Here is a 20,494-nt window from a genome sequence, read left to right on the forward strand (position 1 = left end):
TGTTCCTCAGTAACCACATTCCGGACTCCATCTGACCTGCACAGTCTGGTTGAGAGGGACAAGCATGGACCCACCACCCAGCACCAGCAGCACACGGACTTCTCCACTGGAGGTTACACAGCCAAAGTCCAGCTGCCCTACCACAGCCTGCCTGGACAGCACCCCCGCAAGATAGAGATAGAGAGGTGTGTGCATCTGTGAGGGTCACAGCTAAATACACACACACACAGAATGGGGAAGTGAATGCTCTGACATGTGTTGTGTCTCTTCTCAGGCGCAGACGGGAGTACCTGAAGCTGGATATTGCCCAGCTCCTGACAGAGCAAGGCATAGACTCCAACCTCCTGATGCCTCGACACCATAGCATTGAAGAACATGTGACCACACCAGAGAATCCACTCCCACCTGTCTCAAACTACCTACCTCTGGAGGTGAGCTCCTCAAACATCTTTATAGATAAAACATACATTTTTCATTAATAAAACACTATCACATTGTGGTCCTTGTTTGACTCACTCACTTCTCCCCTAGGTGTTTGACAATGAGGAGTTTGACTGTCGCACTCCTCAAGACTGGCTTGCCCTGGGCTATGAAAACGGATCAACTGATCACAAACCCATACCTGCCAAAGCTCTGCTGCCCACCACTGACAATATACCACCAGGTTGGTGTTTTCATAATAGCTCTTAATTTGAATTAGCTGTTTAAATAGGGATGTCTCAAATAGAAATGATTGTAACCTACAGGTTCTGTCTGTTGTAGTGAACAGTGTACCATATCATCATTCTTCATAATGAGAACAGAAAATAGGTAGACAGTTTCCTCTCTCTTTTCTTCTCTGGTTCTGTAGAGGACCCCAAAAGCCCCAACCTGGAGTACAGCTGGCAGTTTGTTGGGGTTCTTGACTACAGCCAGGAGAAAGGGCTTTATCTGGTCCAGAAGGCCGACAAGAATGGCAGAGTGAGGGATGCCAATGGAAAACCAGTCCTAAATGAAGGACAGAGAACAAGTAATAGTTTATTACCACTTCTAGTGTATCAATGCAGTATTTTCTTGACCTGTATACAGCATACACAAAGTCTCATTCTCTGTCCCATCTCCTTGACTTTAGTAGGTATGTTTCTGCTGTCAGCCACTCAGTACTGGATTTCCAGGATCAGGCTGCTGTTCAGTGCAGAGGACCCTCGTCTGTTTTCCCAGCGGGTGCAGTTTGCCCAGCGCTGCAGAGAGAACACAGAGGCCCTGCTGCTCTACCACCTGTCTGTAGACTGTATGCCAGTGTGGAGTGGCACCTCGTCTCTCAATGCACAAAGTCTTGCCCGTGTCAAAGAGCATGCCCTCTCTACACCTGGCCTTCGACTCAAACTGTGAGAGACATCCCTCATTTTCTAATCTAATACTCATATTTTACAGTTAGCTAAACAGTCTCTACCATGAATGAAAGGCTATCTTTTTCTAAAGCAGACTGACCATCAGGCTGTGTTTATTGAATAAGAGCGGGATATGAATGTCAGGAGACTGAATTGTGCATAATACTGTACAGTAAGTGGAGCATTACCCTGTGTAATGTTGTGTTGTGGTGGCAGGCTGCAGGAGTGTATTGTACGTCTGGAGAAGGAGATCAATCTAGAGTATGACCGCACCATGAACCGGATCAGCTTTGACAGGGTAGTGCTCACCAACCCTGAGGATTTCTCCCACATCACCCTGCCCCAGAGAGAGCCAGAACGTGTGCCCCAGAATGGTGAGTTCACTGGAGGAAGGGCATGTTTATTCGAATATCCAAACGGAGTGGACGTTAGTGTTTGATTACTTGTGTGAGTGTTATACTACAGTTTACTATAGAATAGTACAGTACTTACTATATAATTATGTAGTAAACTAGTATATAGTATATTCTACACACTGTTGTATCCCTCGATCGTGTAGTATTTACGATATATCGTTTTGTAATATACTAGAATACTATAATAAATAGTACAGTATACTACAGACTGCAAAAACACTACAGTAATGACCTCAAAAACTCTACAGTCCGCAAAAACACTACAGTAATTACTAAAGCATGTACTACAGTATTTAATTTGTATATACCCTGCCCATTCTCCTCTCCCATATCCCAATTTGAAGATCTGAACTATCCATTCACTCCTCAGTCCTACTTACGTATAGGTTATGGAAAATGTGCTCTTTGAGTATTTTGTCCAATAGGTCTCTTCAAGGAAGCCCCCACTGCTATGTCAAAGATAATTAAACAAAACCACTATAGTAAATACTACAGTAAGGTCTGCAAAAATACTACAGTAAATACTACAGTCCGCCAAAACACTACAGTAAATACTACAGTATACTACAGTCTGCAAAAACACTACAGTAAATACTACAGTATACTACAGTCCGCAAAAACACTAAAGTAATTACTGTAGTATATACTACATTTTTTTCCCCCCAGTATTTATACAATAGTAAATGGTAAATACTACAGTATACTAAAGCCATGTCTGCAATACTGCAGTGAATACTACAGTAAAGTCCGCAAAAACATTACAGAGAATACTATGGTATTTTTTCATGTGGGATTATAACAATGAAAAAGCTTTGTCTAAATTCAATTATATTTGTGACATTGATAAATACAGGGATATAGCATGACATTTGAATTTCCTTTATTTAATTAAACAACAAACTTTTGCATTTAGCACTCCAGTCAGCCCTGACAACGATATGCTATTTTCTCCTCTTCAAATAGCAATTACATGCGCACACAGGAGGTTCCACAAGACCTGATGTACATTTAACATTTTAGTCATTTAGCAGATTTTTCACCTAGTTGGCTAATGCTCTTAACTGCTAGGCGAGCTGCAGCTCTGATGTACTCTGCTGGCATCAGTCCTGCTCTCTGAAGAAAATCTTTGAAGAACGTTCCGTAAGCTCACAAATGTTACGGATGGAATCATCCAATCGGTACCTTTTGGGTGGCTCAACCCACTGGCTCAACCCACTGTTTCCAATAACTACCGTAGAACTGCAGGCAGGGGGGGATCTAAAAAGAAATCATGATATTATTGGAATAGTGAAACATTTAAAGTGACCATCCCCGGCCTCCCGAGTGGCACAGCGGTCTAAGGCACTGCATCGCACTGCTTGAGGCGTCACTACAGACCCCGATTCGATCCCAGGCTGTGTCACAACCGGCTGTGAACAGGAGTCCCATTGGGCGGCGCACAATTGGCCCAGCATCGTCATGGTTAGGGGAGGGTTTGGCCAGGGGGGGGCTTTACTTGGCTCATCGCGCTCTAGCAACTACTTGTGATGGGCCGGGTGCCTGTAGACTGACCTCGGTCGTCAGTTAAACGGTGTTTCCTCCAACACATTGGTGCAGCTGGCTTCCACGTTAAGTGTTAAGAAGCAAAATTGGGGAGGAAAAGGGGGTAAAAAAAAGCCAATCCCTCTACTAGTAAGACATAAGATTGGGTTCAGGGGGCCAGGGTCTCTTTATGAACCCTGACAGAAATGGGTTTACGAGATGAGCAGTCGATGACACCTGTAATGACATCTCTTAAACATTGTACACCTGACATGTCCACAGGCTTTGTGTCTGTCCCTACATACCCCTTTGAGAAGAACCGTGCTGCGTTTGCCTTCAACTCCCTGCTCACCAAGCCGGAGGTGATCTCTGCCTTGTCCAATGTGCGGGGCGAGTGCAACAGGGTGGCTGCTATGAGTCTGTTCCATATCACCTTCACCAAGTCGTTGCGTCTAGAAGAGTTTGAGCTCACCCAGTCTCAGACACATGCACAGGTATTGTAACACACAGTCCTAGAAACATTATTATACTCTGCTGGCATCAGTCCTGCTCTCTGAAGAATATCTTTGAAGAATTCTAATTGTTGTGACAGTTAAAGCAGCAAAAGCTAACCCATCCCTGGTCCCTCGTGGCCCCTTAGGTGCAGCTGTTCCTGCGGGACTCATGGGTGACCACCCTGTGCAAGGGCATCCACACCAGCCTGAGAGATGTGGGCCCTGGCTGGTTTAGTCTGACGGAGTCCCGCTGGGAGGTATACAGGATGTCCAAGCTGTGCAGCCTCATGGCCCTGGTGCGCTACAGCCTGCAGGACTCACTGCGCTTCCTGGTGCAGGACTCCCTGGTCAGCCTGGCTCAGCTGCTGCTGGATGCCTGCCACAGTGTTCTCCACTGCCCACAGGACCTGATCTGGGGCTCCAACCTCATCAACAGCCCCTACAAGTGAGATCATATCACCACTCTGTCTCTATTGCTCTCTCTTTCTTTCTAACTACTCTCTATTCTCTTTCTTTGTCTCCCTCATAGGGTTGCGAAGTGAGGGGATATTACTGGTAACTTTAGAAGTTTACAAGTAAACTACCAGATTCGGGTAACTTTCAATTTTTTAAATAAATTCAGCAAAAAAAGAAACGTCCTTTCACTGTCAACTGCGTTTATTTTCAGCAAACTTAACATGTGTAAATATTTGTATGAACATAACATGATTCATCAACTGAGACATAAACTGAACAAGTTCCACAGATATGTGACTAACAGAAATGGAATAATGTGTCCCTAAACAAAGGGGGGGTCAAAATCAAAAGTAACAGTCAGTAGCTGCATTAAGTACTGCAGTGCATCTCCTCCTCATGGACTGCACCAGATTTGCCAGTTCTTGCTGTGAGATGTCACCCCACTCTTCCACCAAGGCACCTCATCTAAAATGATCCACCGCAATTGTTGCAACCCCTATTACTAGCCTGTTCAACCTCTCTTTCGTATCGTCTGAGATCCCTAAAGATTGGAAAGCTGCCGTGGTCATCCCCCTCTTCAAAGGGGAGACACTCTAGACCCAAACTGTTACAGACCTATATCTATCCTACCCTGCCTTCTGAAGTATTCGAGAGCCAAGTTAACAAACAGATCACCGACCATTTTGAATCCCACCGTACCTACTCCCCTATGCAATCTGGTTTCAGAGCTGGTCATGGGTGTACCTCAGCCACGCTCAAGGTCCTAAACGATATCATAACCGCCATCGATAAGAGACAATACTGTGCAGCCGTCTTCATCGACCTTGCCAAGGCTTTCGACTCTGTCAATCACCGCATTCTTATTGGCAGACTCAACAGCCTTGGTTTCTCAAATGACTGCCTCGCCTGGTTCAGCAACTACTTCTCAGTTCAGTGTGTCAAATCGGAGGGCCTGTTGTGGGGACCTCTGGCAGTCTCTATGGGGGTGCCACAGGGTTCAGTTCTCGGGCCGACTCCTTTCTCTGTATACACCAATGATGTCGCTCTTGCTGCTGGTGTTTCTCTGATCCACATCTACGCAGACGACACCATTCTGTATACTTCTGTCCCTTCTTTGGACACTGTGTTAACAAACCTCCAGGCGAGCTTCAATGCCATACAACACTCCTTCCGTGGCCTCCAACTGCTCTTACATGCAAGTAAAAATAAATGCATGCTCTTCAACCGATCGCTGCCCGCACCCGCCCGCACTTCTAGCATCACTACTCTGGACAGTTCTGACTTAGAATATGTGGACAAATACCTAGATGTCTGGTTAGACTGTAAACTCTCCTTCCAGACTCACATTAAGCATCTCCAATCCAAAAATTCAATCTAGAATATGCTTCCTATTTCGCAACAAAGCCTCCTTCACTCATGCTGCCAAACACCCTCGTAGCACGCGCTTCAGCAGGTATATCTCACTGGTCATCCCCAAAGCCAACTCCTTTTTTGGCCGCCTTTCCTTCCAGTTCTCTGCTGCCAATGACTGGAACGAATTGCAAAAATCACTGAATCTGGAGTCTTATATCTCCCTCACTAGCTTTAAGCATCAGCTGTCAGAGAAGCTTACCGATCATTGCACCTGTACATAGCCCATCTGTAAATAGCCCACCCAATTACCTCATCCCCATATTATTATTTATTTTCTGCTCCTTTCCACCGCAGTATTCCACTTGCACATTCATCTTTTGCACATCTATCACTCCAGTGTTTAATTGCTAAAATGTAATTATTTCGCACTGTGGCCTATTTATTGCCTTACCGCCCTAATCTTACAACATTTACACACACTGTATATAGACTTTTCTATTGTGTTATTGACTGTATGTTTGTTTATTCCATGTGTAACTCTGTGTTGTTTGTGTCGCACTGTTTTGCCTCATCTTGACTAGGTCGCAGTTGTAAATGAGAACTTGTTATCAACTTGCCTACCTGGTTAAATAAAAGTGAAATAAAAATAAATAAATGTTTAAAAAAAAGTTCCCGGACATTTCTGGGGGGAATGGCCCTAGCCCTCACCCTCCGATCCATCAGGTCCCAGACGTGCTCAATGGGATTGAGATCTGGGCTCTTCGCTGGCCATGGCAGAACACTGACATTCCTGTCTTGCAGGAAATCAAGCACAGAACGAGCAGTATGGCTGGTCGCATTGTCATGCTGGAGAGTCATATCAGGATGAGCCCGCAGGAAGGGTACCACATGAAGTAGGAGGATGTCTTCCCTGTAACGCACAGCGTTGAGATTGCCTGCAATGACAACAAGGTCATTCTGATGATGCTGTGACACACTGCCCCAGACCATGACCCTCCACCTCCAAATCGATCCCACTCCAGAGTACAGGCCTCGGTGCAACACTCATTCCTTCGACGATAAATATGAATCTGACCATCACCTCTGGTGAAACAAAACCGCGACTCGTCAATTAAGAGCACTTTTTGACAGTCCTGTCTGGTCCTGCGACGGTGGGTTTGTGCCCATAGGCGACGTTGTTGATGTCTGGTGAGGATCTGCCTTACAACAGGCCTACAAGCCCTTAGTCCAGCCTCTCTCAGCCTATTGAGGACAGTCTGAGCACTGATGGAGGGATTCCTGGTTCCCCTGGTGTAACTCGGGCAGTTGTTGTTGCCATCCTGTACCTGTCCCGCAGGTGTGATGTTCAGATGTACCGGTCCTGTGCAGGTGTTACACGTGGTCTGCCACTGCAAGGATGATCAGCTGTCCGTCCTGTCTCCCTGTAGCGCTGTCTTAGACGTCTCACAGTACGAACATTGCAATTTATTGTTCTGGCCACATCTGCATTCCTCATGCCTCCTTGCAGCATGCCTAAGTCACGTTCACGCAGATGAGCAGGGACCCTGGGTATCTTTCTTTTTGTGTTTTTCAGTGTCAGTAGAAAGGCCTCTTTAGTGTCCTAAGTTTTCATAACTGTGACCTTAATTGCTTACCGTCTGTAAGCTGTTAGTGTCTTAACGACCGTCCCACAGGTGCATGTTCATGAATTGTTGGGAGCGTGGGAAACAGTATTTAAACCCTTTGCAATGAAGATCTGTGAAGTTATTTGGATTTTTACGAATGATCTTTGAAAGACAGGGTCCTGAAGGGGGACGTTTCTTTTTTTTGCTGAGTTTAGTTTTTATCACATGATATCTTGTGGCCTTTTTGGCTACTTCAGATTTAAAAAATAAAGGAGAGCCGCACACTCTAGGAGCTCAGATGCAAAAATATTTTATGTCCAACGTTTTGAGAGACAAGCTGTCTTCATCAGGGTATAATGACAAATATTGTTGGGTGACTCGTTTATACCACCAATTGTGCAAGTTCTCCCACTTAAAAATATGAGAGAGGCCTGTAATTTTCATCATAGGTACACTTCAACTATGACAGACAAAATGAGAAAAAAAATCCAGAAAATCACATTGTAGGATTTTTAATGAATTTATTTGCAAATTATGGTGGAAAATAAGTATTTTGTCAATAACAAAAGTTTATCTCAATACTTTGCTATATACCCTTTGTTGGCAATGACAGAGGTCAAATGTTTTCTGTAAGTCTTCACAAGGTTTTTCACACACTGTTGCTGGTATTTTGGCCCATTCCTCCGTGCAGATCTCCTCTAGAGCAGTGATGTTTTGGGGCTGGGCAACACAGACTTTCAACTCCCTCCAAAGAATGTCTATGGGGTTGAGATCTGGAGACTGGCTAGGCCACTCCAGGACCTTGAAATGCTTCTTACGAAGCCACTCCTTCGTTGCCCGGGCGATGTGTTTGGGATCATTGTCATTCTGAAAGACCCAGCCACGTTTCATCTTCAATGCCCTTGCTGATGGAAGGAGGTTTTCACTCAAAATCGCATGATACATGGCCCCATTCATTCTTTCCTTTACACGGATCAGTCGTCCTGGTCCCTTTGCAGAAAAACAGCCCCAAAGCATGATGTTTCCACCCCCATGCTTCACAGTAGGTATGGTGTTCTTTGGATGCAACTCAGCATTCTTTGTCCTCCAAACACGACGAGTTGAGTTTTTACCAAAAAGTTATATTTTGGTTTCATCTGACCATATGACATTCTCCCAATCTTCTTCTGGATCATCCAAATGCTCTCTAGCAAACTTCAGACGGGCCTGGACATGTACTGGCTTAAGCAGGGGGACACGTCTGGCACTGCAGGATTTGAGTCCCTGGCGGCGTAGTGTGTTACCGATGGTAGGCTTTGTTACTTTGGTCCCAGCTCTCTGTAGGTCATTCACTAGGTCCCCATGTGGTTCTGGGATTTTTGCTCACCGTTCTTGTGATCATTTTGACCCCACGGGGCGAGATTTTGCGTGGAGCCCCAGATCGAGGGAGATTATCAGTGGTCTTGAATGTCTTCCATTTCTTAATAATTGCTCCCACAGTTGATTTCTTCAAACCAAGCTGCTTACCTATTGTAGATTCAGTATTCCCAGCCTGGTGCAGGTCTACAATTTTGTTTCTGGTGTCCTTTGACAGCTCTTTGGTCTTGGCCATAGTGGAGTTTGGAGTGTGACTGTTTGAGGTTGTGGACAGGTGTCTTTTATACTGATAACAAGTTCAAACAGGTGCCATTAATACAGGTAACGAGTGGAGGACAGAGGAGCCTCTTAAAGAAGAAGTTACAGGTCTGTGAGAGCCAGAAATCTTGCTTGTTTGTAGGTGACCAAATACTTATTTTCCACCATAATTTGCAAATAAATTCATTAAACATCCTACAATGTGATTTTTCTGGATTTTTTTTCTCATTTTGTCTGTCATAGTTGAAGTGTACCTATGATGAAAATTACAGGCCTCTCTCTCATCTTTTTAAGTGGGAGAACTTGCACAATTGGTGGCTGACTAAATACTTTTTTGCCCCACTGTATAGTGTCAAAAGACAGACACAGGTGTGTTCCACTCTGCTAGCCAGCACCTCGCCTAAATAGGTGTGCATTTCTTTCACCTCTGTGTACTACAGATTATCACAGGTGTCTGTAATTAGCTTTGGCTTTGGTAAAATATATAAAATAAGATTATTTTAAATTGTTACCTGGGTGGTTTGAGCCCTGAATGTAGATTGGCTGACAGCCGTGGTATATCAGACCGTATACCACGGGTATGACAACACATTTATTTTTACTGCTCTAATTACGTTGGTAACCAGTTTATAATAGCAATAAGGCACCTTGGGGGTTTGTGGAATATGGCCAATATACTATGGCTAAGTGCTGTGTCCAGGCACTCCACGATGCGTCGTGACTAAGAACAACTCTTAGCCGTGGTATATTGGCCATATACCACACCCCTTGTGCCTTATTGGTAAATTTTACCATGGCATTGAACACTTGTTTCTGATTGGCTTGAAGGGCATTCTAGAGTGTGCGTTATTTAACTATAACGCACGTTATATCAGCACGGTAGAATTCAATGGCTATAGTTCATTCTTACATGTTTTGTTTGAGCTGCTTTTGAAACTAATATTCGAATTGAAAACATTGTCATTGTTGAATTTGATTTCCATAGTAGCAAGCTAGGACTGATGGTTTGGTTAGCTAAACTAGAAAGTCTGTTTGTTTGGTTCACATGGCAGCTATTGTGGCTATGGGCATCCACAACAAACACGCTCCAGATACGCAGGTTGAAATATCAAAACGAACTCTGATATTTATTATTATATTAATTTGGGGACAGGTCGAAACACATGGACATTTAGCCAAGTTCTATTTTACCGCCTGGCTACGCAGACGCTCGTTGACGAGAGCGAGCAGTTTAGATTAAATGATTGAACAACATGTATGTGTACATTTATTTTGCATCGCTTGCGCACACAATGCGAGCGGTGTGGTCAGCATTTTAGTTATGCACTCCTATGTATCTCCACAGGCCGAAGAAGAACCCGCTGTTCTTGGTAGATCTGGTTCTGGATGTGACTGGGGTCCACTACAGCACTCCTCTGGAGAATTTTGAGACTTCCATCATTACCCTGTTTGATAAGGGGATCCTTTCCACCCACAATGTGCCTCAGCTGGATAAGGCAAGACAAGACACCATGCATTCCATCATTTTGACAATTTATTTAAATTACAGTAATGAAGTTAGAATGTATTTGTTTCACACTTCTGCTGTATATGATGATGGCTTTCTGTGTCTCTCAGTTTGTGATGCAGAAGATGTTCATCAGTGGCACTCCTCTGTTGGAGTCAGTGGGTCTGTGGGAGCCTGCGGTGGCAGAGCTGAGGGAGAGGGTCCGTGCCGCCTTGCGTCAGGCTGCCATCCCACTCCGGGCCTACGCCCGCGAGTATGAGAGATACCTAGAGCTGCACAACTCAGACATAGAGACCTTCCTTAAGTAAGACCTGTCTCAGTAGAACTTGTAGTTGTAGCACTTATGTCTGTAACTAAGTATTTGTGTGTATGTGTCCCAGGGCCCACAGCCAGGAGGAGCAGACTCCCCAGGAGGTGAAGAGGGAGGTGGTACAGCACCTAAAGGAGAAGGAGCGTCTAGACCACTCCTTCCCATCCTCCATCGTCATTGGCCCCTTTACCGTCAGTGTGGAGAGTGTCCGCCAGAGCCTGTCCAAGAAACGCAGAGCCCTGGCTAACGCCGTGCTCGACCGGCTTGCCCTCAAGCTCCGCAAGCAAGTGGAGGACGTAAGTCTCAAGACTTTTCAATAGATTTGTGTAGCAAAGTACAGGAATATCATACTTGAGGATGTACATGTTGTGTCAATGTTGTTTAGTAGGCATTGCATGTGACGTTAAGTGCAGATATGTTTGTTAGTATTCATACCAGTCTGTACTGTGTGTTTTGTTTGTTTCCAGGCATGTGAAGAGTGTAAGGCTGTCAGCAGGAAGCTGCATGAGAAGCCGAACAGCATTGAGGAGCTGACCGACCAACGTGAATGGATGAAGCAGATCTCAGATCAGCTCAAGGCCCATGAGGTACAGAGAATAAATGATACAAACTTGCAGAGAATAGAATACATAATTTTTGGTACTGTAAAGATCATCCTCTTGATTAGAGAGTTCTCATTTTGTGTGTCACTTTCCTCAGGAGCTCCTATCCAAAGCCATGTCAGACTACGAGTTGATCGATGAGTTCTTCTACACCCTGTCAAATGAGGACTTCAATGGAAAGTAAGGCTGACTGTTACAACACTTTGAAAGATTGACGTACTGATTTTGTATTGGAGTTTTTTAAATTGTACCTTTATTTAACTAGGCATGTCAGTTAAGAACAAATTCTTATTTTCAATGACGGCCTAGGAACAGTGGGTTAACTGCCTGTTTAGGGGCAGAACGACAGATTTGTACCTTGTCAGCTCAGAGGTTTGAACTTGCAACCTTCCAGTTACTAGTCCAACGCTCTAACCACTAGGCTACCCTGACTCCCTGTGAGAACGAGAGGTCAAACTAGGAGTGTAGGAAGTAAATAATAGGTTTGCGTGAATGCTGAAAGTGAGAGTGCGAGTGTCTGTCCCTTTTGCTGTGCAGGTGGACAGCCATTGGGTGGCCACATAAGATTGTGACCCAGATGGAGATGGTGTCGTCCCAGCATGTTGAGGATGAAGAACGCTTCAACAAGATCCAGCAGGCTGACCAGAACAACTTCCAGGAGCGCCTGGACTCTCTACAGGTGAGCCATGCTTTCAAATCCCCAGCCTTTGAAAAAAATTACCCTTTTCTGTTGCCTGCCTCTGCATATGTTGGTGCAGATGGTGGTGGCTGGCTTTTCTGGGTACACGGACATCAGCCGAGCCCACGAGGTAGCCAACGAGGTACGACGTGTGGGCAAGCAGCTAAAGGAGTCCCAGACCATGGCCCAGACATACAACAACCGGGACCGTCTGTTTGGCATCCCTATCACCAACGTGAGTGTGGCGTTATTGACTCGATCTGCCTCCCCAATGGCTTCTAATTGAGTTGATGTAGACTATGCTGTTGTAGAGCAATCAACCAACATGGAAAAACAAAGACTGACTTGTACTGACTGGCTGCTGTGTCTGTGTTGCAGTACGACCGTCTGCAGAAGCTGATCAGGGACTTCCAGCCGTTCAGAGACCTGTGGACCACCACGTCAGACTGGCTGCGGTGGCACGAGAGCTGGCACAATGATCCCCTTTCCATCATTGACCCCGAGCAGCTGGAGCGCAACGTCACAGACGCCTTCAAGACTATGCACAAGTGTGTCAAAATGTTCAAGGACATCCCCGGTGAGCAGTGGTAGATAAAGTACTCGTTTGTCATACTTGAGTAATAGTAAAGATACCTTAATTGTAAACGAATCAAGTGAAAGTCACCTAGTAAAATACTACTTGAGTAAAAGTCTAAAAGTATTTGGTTTTAAATATTCTGAAGTATCAATAGTATAAGTATAAATCATTTCAAGTTCCTTATATTAAGCAAACCAGACGGCACCATTTTTTATTTTTTATTGACGGATAGCCAGGGGCACACTCCAACACACAATAATTTATAAACAAAGCATTTGTGTTTAGTGAGTCTGCCAGATTAGAGGCAGTAGGGATGACCAGGGGTGATCTCTTGGTAAAGTGTGTGAATTGGACCATTTTCCTGTCAAAATGTAACAAGCACTTTTGGGTGTCAGGGAAAATGTATGGAGTACAAAAAAAAGTACATTACTTTCTTTAGGAAGGTGGTGAAGTAAAAGTAAAAGTTGCCATAAATAGTAAAGTAAAGTACAGATACCCCCAAAAATGACTTAAGTAGTACTTTAAAGTATTTTTACTTAAGTACTTTACACCACTGCCGGTGAGTGACGCTTTATCAAGTAATCAAATCTGATTTGTATACAAAGTGCTTAACATGGCTTAAACCTCCCAAAAGCAAGAATCAATGAGTGGCAAGGGGAAAAAGATCTGTCTCTCTACCTCTTTCCTTCTCTCTCTCCCTCCCTACTTACCTACACACACACACACACACACACCAGCGTGTCAGGAGGTGGCTGCTGACATCCGGGGGAAGATAGATGACTTCCGTCCCTACATCCCTCTGATCCAGGGCCTGAGGAATCCTGGGATGAGGGGCAGACACTGGCAGCTGCTGTCAGACCGCATCCACATGAATGTCAAGCCCAAGGCCAACCTCACTTTCTCCCGTTGCCTGGAGCTAGGCCTGCAGGACCATGTGGATGAGATAGCACGGGTGGCCGAGGTGGCAGGGAAGGAGTACGCCATCGAACAGGTACTGGATAACTGCAGGCAGTAATAAAGTGGCTAATATCTGTTACAGCCAATAGCGCTGACGGACACAGTTATCTAATATCCTAATTTTGGGCTGAACTGAATGTGTCCCTGTCCTCCCTCTCCCCATTCAGGCTCTGGATAAGATGGAGCATGAGTGGTCGACGGTGGCCTTCGAGGTGTTGCCCTACAAGGAGACAGGCACTTACATCCTGAAGAGCCCAGATGAGGCGTCACAGCTGCTGGATGACCACATCGTCATGACCCAGAGCATGTCTTTCTCCCCCTACAAGAAACCCTTTGAGGAACGCATCAGCACGTGGGAGAGCAAGCTCAGGATGACTCAGGTACAGCAGAAAGATACATAAGTCTGACTGGGTGTCATTGGAAGGAGAAGGAGGCTAAAGTAACATTGAAAGTGTCCAACTAGGTGAATGGAGAGCCTTAAAAGGCTGATTGGCCCATTCTCACCATTTTAAAATCCCTGTAGTAGATGTTGTTCATTCTTCATGAGATGTTTCAAAGCCTCATTAATGTTGTGTGACTGCCCTCTGCTGGTGCTTGCAGGATGTGCTGGAAGAGTGGCTGACCTGCCAGCGCTCTTGGCTTTACCTGGAGCCTATCTTCAGCTCTGACGACATCAACCGCCAGTTGCCTGTAGAGGGAAAGAGGTACCAGACCATGGAGCGCACCTGGAGGAAAGTGATGAAGAGCGCCTATGACAACAAACAGGTGAGATACTGTAATCACAACACAATACAACAACAACCCACATCATGCTTAGATTGACTTCAATAAGGTTTAGTGTTGATACTGAGTGTAAACTAAATGTGTATTGTGTGTGTGCATACGTGCATGTGTGTGTCTAGGTAATTGACCTGTGCCCGGACCCCCGTCTGTTGGACAGTCTGAGGGATTGTAATAAGCTGTTGGAGCTGGTGCAGAAGGGTCTGAGCGACTACCTAGAGACCAAGCGTGGCTCCTTCCCCAGGTATGCTGTCACTATTGACTGTGTTTCAGCTCTAACCAATATGACTGTTTATTTAGATTCAGTATTACAGATGAATTCGATAGTTGTTGATTAATACCATTAGAAACAGCTTTGAATTGATCTTTCTCAGAAATGGCAACATAGAGAACTTTTGCCTTTGCAGGTTCTATTTCCTGTCTGACGACGAGCTCCTGGAGATTCTCTCCCAGACCAAGGATCCCACAGCAGTACAGCCTCATCTGCGCAAATGCTTTGAGAATATTGCACGGGTTAGTCTGTCTCTCTCTATCCCCCTGCGCCCCTTTTCATATATTCCTTTTCTCAAGATTTAACTCTTTCTATCTCTTCTCCTTCTCTGTGTCCCACAGCTTAAGTTCCAGTCAGACCTGCAGATCACTCATATGTACTCTGGGGAGGGGGAGGAGGTCAAGCTCTGCCTGCCAGTGTGGCCCTCTGGGAATGTGGAGGACTGGCTGAGAGAGGTGGAGAAGTCTATGAAGGCCTGTCTGAGGGACAACATTGAACGCTCGCTGAAGGTCTATCCACAGGTCAGCCCCTTACCAAATCTATAGTTTTAGTGCATGGGTCAAATTTTTGGGGAAGCCAAGCCAGGGGGAAAAAAAGCCATATTACAATCTATGTGTTGTGATAATTGGGTTGTTTGCTCTATAACCTGTTAGTTCATATGCCACCGTGATATATAGGCCTAAGGCCCAGACAATAAGAAGACAACAGTCACACAGTGGCAGAATAAATTCAACCACATGGTTGTTTCATCACAAAACCGGAGAGCAACATCTGTCTGGTGAAGTCCACAAAGGATATTTGAATGTAACAGTTACATGAGCTACAGCATGGGCAAGCAAGTTAATAATGTTTTGTACATTTTCAAACTTGTAAACAACTACTAATTTGGAACCACAGAGTTACCGCAAGTCACAAAGATAACAGGAGATGCCTCCTCTATTCAAGCACCATTTCAACGTCAACATTTCAATATCATCAAATCACCTATGCTTGTTCTAATACAGTGACAACTTAAAGATACCAAAAACAATTTAGACCAATCAACGTAAGCTAAATATGTGTGGCTGTCCATGTTACTGATTTCTGTGCGTGTGTGTGTGCAAGTAGAAAAACATGTAGACTCGCCGTACTTGTAGAGAAATGCCAATGCCATTCTCCTGTCTTTCATGTTGCCCAAATGGTCTATGACTGTCATACAGTAAACGCTTTAAATTTTTGTTGTCCTAGGCTACCTGGCTAATATGCTTGCTCGCTAACCTAACTTCCTATAATGGGCAACAATGAGCCAGCTAGTTAATATTAGTCTTCTACATCTAGCTACATATTGAACTCCCATCCTCTCAGGCCAGGGGCACAAGGTATGAATTTATAGTTGGATCAGATTCACCGTTGTAATCATTGGCCAGTATGGAGAATTAAGTAAAAGTCCAAATCCTTATCTCCATTCATGGCTAATTTAGGAAAGAGACGATTTTAACTAGCTAGCTAGCCAGCCATCGGAAAACAACGACACAGTGAGATGCAACAATTCAATTTTTTTCTGTCAATTACGTTATGCTTTTGATGTGATGTGATTGGTGTGAAGATAATTCCGAACTGACTTCCCTTGACACTTTTTTTGGTTCGCCAGGACCAACCACAGTTGAGCTCACTGAGTTTAGCTGAACGCTGATTGGCTATTATTTTAGAATGTTTTTATCAAGGGAGACCAAATGCTTGTTGGCTTCCCTTGCTATCGAATTCAATGCTGTGGGTGGCAATGATATCATACATGTTTAGGCCAGACAGCATCAGATACTTAAGTGATAATGGCCAAAAAGGCGATGTTTGGAGGATATATCGACATGGGTGTTGTTAGGCTTTCTAGGGTTGCTACCCAGGCTGTCTGGTCGTTCGTTGTATTAGTTCTGCTGCCTTAGACGTGAACCAGTCTTTCAGTCTTTTTGTTCTGTATCTATGGACGCGACCCAGTCATACCTTCTAAATGTTCCATTGTCATACTGGCTAGCAACTTTCTTATCCCTTGCTTGCTATCTAGCCAACTATGGCTAACTTAAAGTGCAGACAGAATAAAAGCAACGTATTTGCATTTGTTTAAGCTGTTTTCTAGTGACATTTATTTGGATAATGTTACAGCCAGAACATTGAGCTAATGAGGCGCGATTTCGCCTGGCATAGAAAATGTGCTCACTCATCAGGACACTGTTGTTCAGAGAAGCTATCTAACAACACAATCACTTCAAACTGAAGCTGGAAAGACTGCAAACTAGCTGCACTTCGTTTTGTTTTACCGTTTTTCAATTGACATTTCTTTGTATATATTCATGAAATATGATCGTTTTTTTCTTGGTCCATTTTCGGGGGAAGCCTGACTTCCCTTGGCAGCCATGAATACACACAACTGCCAATATATCAACCGGTGGACAGAAAACTATACAGTTCAAACATGATTTTGTCTTACTGTATTGTCATCTGTTATACTGGGCTAAGGTTTTTGGATTTTCCAAATAGTGCCCAAGCTTTGTGAAACGCACTGACAACTGTGATGTGTGTGTGCCCTCCTGTCCCTTCCCCTTAGCAACCACGTACAGAGTGGGTGTTATCATGGCCTGGGCAGGTGGTGATCGCTGGCTGCCAGACCTTCTGGACCACTGAGGTGTCAAATGCACTGGAGCAGGGAGACCTGACTGACCGACTCTATCCCCAGCTACAAACACAGGTGTGTATCCTAAGTTTTCCCAAAGCTTGGCTAGACCCTGGCAATAGATGGGTTAGTTGACAACGTTACGAAAACCATGTGTATTTTTGTGATTTTGGATGGCCAGATTGCTAGCAAGAATGACAAGAAACTGCCACGTGGGGAATCGTAAGTGTCTTGTTTAAGTGTTTTGTCTGATTTCATGTCAGTACTATTGCTAAAGTGTGCTAGCTAGCTAGCCAACAACTGTAACAATGTATTTGAGAGACAACAAGTGCTTATTGTGCAAATTTATTTGTGTTTTCAATAAACATTGGAGAGGAAATACAGTGCCTTCCGAAAGTATTCGGCCCCCTTGAACTTTGCGAACTTTTGCCACATTTCAGGCTTCAAACATAAAGATATAAAGCTGTATTTTTTTGTGAAGAATCAACAACAAGTGGGACACAATCATGAAGTGGAACGACATTTATTGGATATTTCAAACTTTTTTAACAAATCAAAAACTGAAAAATTGGGCGTGCAAAATTATTCAGCCCCCTTAAGTTAATACTTTGTAGCGCCACCTTTTGCTGCGATTACAGCTGTAAGTCGCTTGGGGTATGTCTCTATCAGTTTTGCACATCGAGAGACTGAAATTTTTTCCCATTCCTCCTTGCAAAACAGCTCGAGCTCAGTGAGGTTGGATGGAGAGCATTTGTGAACAGCAGTTTTCAGTTCTTTCCACAGATTCTCGATTGGATTCAGGTCTGGACTTTGACATGGCCATTCTATCACCTGGATATGTTTATTTTTGAACCATTCCATTGTAGATTTTGCTTTATGTTTTGGATCATTGTCTTGTTGGAAGACAAATATCCGTCCCAGTCTCAGGTCTTTTGCAGACTCCATCAGGTTTTCTTCCAGAATGGTCCTGTATTTGGCTCCATCCATCTTCCCATCAATTTTAACCATCTTCCCTGTCCCTGCTGAAGAAAAGCAGGCCCAAACCATGATGCTGCCACCACCATGTTTGACAGTGGGGATGGTGTGATGAGCTGTGTTGCTTTTACGCCAAACATAACGTTTTGTATTGTTGCCAAAAAGTTCAATTTTGGTTTCATCTGACCAGAGCACCTTCTTCCACATGTTTGGTGTGTCTCCCAGGTGGCTTGTGGCAAACTTTAAACAACACTTTTTATGGATATCTTTAAGAAATGGCTTTCTTCTTGCCACTCTTCCATAAAGGCCAGATTTGTGCAATATACGACTGATTGTTGTCCTATGGACAGAGTCTCCCACCTCAGCTGTAGATCTCTGCAGTTCATCCAGAGTGATCATGGGCCTCTTGGCTGCATCTCTGACCAGTCTTCTCCTTGTATGAGCTGAAAGTTTAGAGGGACGGCCAGGTCTTGGTAGATTTGCAGTGGTCTGATACTCCTTCCATTTCAATATTATCGCTTGCACAGTGCTCCTTGGGATGTTTAAAGCTTGGGAAATCTTTTTGTATCCAAATCCGGCTTTAAACTTCTTCACAACAGTATCTCGGACCTGCCTGGTGTGTTCCTTGTTCTTCATGATGCTCTCTGCGCTTTTAACGGACCTCTGAGACTATCACAGTGCAGGTGCATTTATACGGAGACTTGATTACACACAGGTGGATTGTATTTATCATCATTAGTCATTTAGGTCAACATTGGATCATTCAGAGATCCTCACTGAACTTCTGGAGAGAGTTTGCTGCACTGAAAGTAAAGGGGCTGAATAATTTTGCACGCCCAATTTTTCAGTTTTTGATTTGTTAAAAAAGTTTGAAATATCTAATAAATGTCGTTCCACATCATGATTGTGTCCCACTTGTTGTTGATTCTTCACAAAAAAATACAGTTTTATATCTTTATGTTTGAAGCCTGAAATGTGGCAAAAGGTCGCAAAGTTCAAGGGGGCCGAATACTTTCGCAAGGCACTGTATAGCTTACATGTTGTCAATCTAAGCTAACCTCGTCTATTTGGCCTATAGTTATGCACAAGTCAGTTGTTGCTAAACAACCAACCTGTCTAATTTGTAGCTGAAGTTCAGATGTGCATGGAAAACATTTGACATTTTAGTAATTTAGTAGACGCTCTTATCCAGAGGAACTTACAGTAGAGTGAGTGCATAAATGTTCATACTTTTTTCTCTGTGGGAATCAAACCCACAACCTTGGTGTTGCAAGCTCCATGATCTACCTACTGAACCAACTGGGACCATCAGTATTGCTTCAATGGGCTATGATATCATTGTGAAGAATGTGAAAGAGAATATGTGACTGACAGTGTCCTCCCCTTTGTTATGGTGTAGCTGGGAGACCTGGTGCAGCTGGTGAGGGGCCGCCTGTCTAAGATGCAGAGAGCCGTTCTGTCTGCCCTCATCGTCATAGAGGTCCATGCCAAGGACGTGGCAGCCAAGCTGGTAGAGGAGGGCGTCTCCAGCATCAATGACTTTGAGTGGATCAGCCAGCTCAGGTTTGACCTGCCCAACAAAATATACCTGCTGCTCATATGATGTACTTCTTCTGCCTTAGAGAGCTAACGATTTGGGTTGAACCATTGTGTGCAGATGACATGCAAAAATCTGTGAACATTCCAGATTCCCCTTAATTCATATTTGTTTCTAGGTATTACTGGGCTCGAAATGACCTGTATATCCGGGCGGTGAACGCAGAGTTCCTCTACGGATATGAGTACCTGGGCAACTCCGGACGCCTGGTCATCACCCCACTCACAGACCGGTAAGCTTTGGCTACCCTCCATTGGGTCTCAATGACTCCCACCCTTGTTATGAAAGCATGTCTCACCCATAGAGATAGATTGAGGACTCTAGTCAAATCAAATCAAATTTATTTATATAGCCCTTCGTACATCAGCTGATATCTCAAAGTGCTGTACAGAAACCCAGCCTAAAACCCCAAACAGCAAGCAATGCAGAAGTAGAAGCACGGTGGCTAGGAAAAACTCCCTAGAAAGGCCAAAACCTAGGTAGAAACCTAGAGAGGAACCAGGCTATGTGGGTTGGCCAGTCCTCTTCTGGCTGTGCCGGGTGGAGATTATAACAGAACATGGCCAAGATGTTCAAATGTTCATAAATGATCAGCATGGTCGAATAATAATAAGGCAGAACAGTTGACACTGGAGCAGCAGCACGGCAGGTGGACTGGGGACAGCAAGGAGTCATCATGTCAGTAGTCCTGAGGCATGGTCCTAGGGCTCAGGTCCTCCGAGAGAGAGAAAGAAAGAGAGAATTAGAGAGAGCACACTTAAGTACTC

At 44.4% G+C, this 20,494-nt stretch overlaps 1 protein-coding gene across 1 annotated transcript in view; it reads left to right on the top strand.

Annotated features, from left to right (window-relative positions):
* Window positions 1-20,494, top strand: part of dnah1 (dynein, axonemal, heavy chain 1) — a 64,117-nt gene that overhangs the window by 572 nt on the left and 43,051 nt on the right. Inside the window, exons 3-27 of the mRNA XM_042305073.1 lie at window positions 11-185; window positions 275-431; window positions 532-664; window positions 851-1,009; window positions 1,112-1,360; window positions 1,577-1,744; window positions 3,590-3,801; window positions 3,948-4,246; window positions 10,174-10,324; window positions 10,446-10,639; window positions 10,716-10,941; window positions 11,113-11,232; window positions 11,345-11,427; window positions 11,785-11,926; window positions 12,006-12,161; window positions 12,305-12,503; window positions 13,241-13,494; window positions 13,628-13,840; window positions 14,061-14,225; window positions 14,363-14,484; window positions 14,648-14,753; window positions 14,853-15,032; window positions 17,090-17,230; window positions 19,530-19,693; window positions 19,846-19,959. Of these exons, the coding sequence (XP_042161007.1) occupies window positions 11-185; window positions 275-431; window positions 532-664; window positions 851-1,009; window positions 1,112-1,360; window positions 1,577-1,744; window positions 3,590-3,801; window positions 3,948-4,246; window positions 10,174-10,324; window positions 10,446-10,639; window positions 10,716-10,941; window positions 11,113-11,232; window positions 11,345-11,427; window positions 11,785-11,926; window positions 12,006-12,161; window positions 12,305-12,503; window positions 13,241-13,494; window positions 13,628-13,840; window positions 14,061-14,225; window positions 14,363-14,484; window positions 14,648-14,753; window positions 14,853-15,032; window positions 17,090-17,230; window positions 19,530-19,693; window positions 19,846-19,959 (4,282 nt within the window). The remainder of the gene's footprint in view (window positions 1-10; window positions 186-274; window positions 432-531; window positions 665-850; window positions 1,010-1,111; window positions 1,361-1,576; window positions 1,745-3,589; window positions 3,802-3,947; window positions 4,247-10,173; window positions 10,325-10,445; window positions 10,640-10,715; window positions 10,942-11,112; window positions 11,233-11,344; window positions 11,428-11,784; window positions 11,927-12,005; window positions 12,162-12,304; window positions 12,504-13,240; window positions 13,495-13,627; window positions 13,841-14,060; window positions 14,226-14,362; window positions 14,485-14,647; window positions 14,754-14,852; window positions 15,033-17,089; window positions 17,231-19,529; window positions 19,694-19,845; window positions 19,960-20,494) is intronic.

This window comes from Oncorhynchus tshawytscha, linkage group LG02 (assembly GCF_018296145.1).
Source record: "Oncorhynchus tshawytscha isolate Ot180627B linkage group LG02, Otsh_v2.0, whole genome shotgun sequence".
In the NCBI taxonomy this organism is placed as follows: domain Eukaryota; kingdom Metazoa; phylum Chordata; class Actinopteri; order Salmoniformes; family Salmonidae; genus Oncorhynchus; species Oncorhynchus tshawytscha.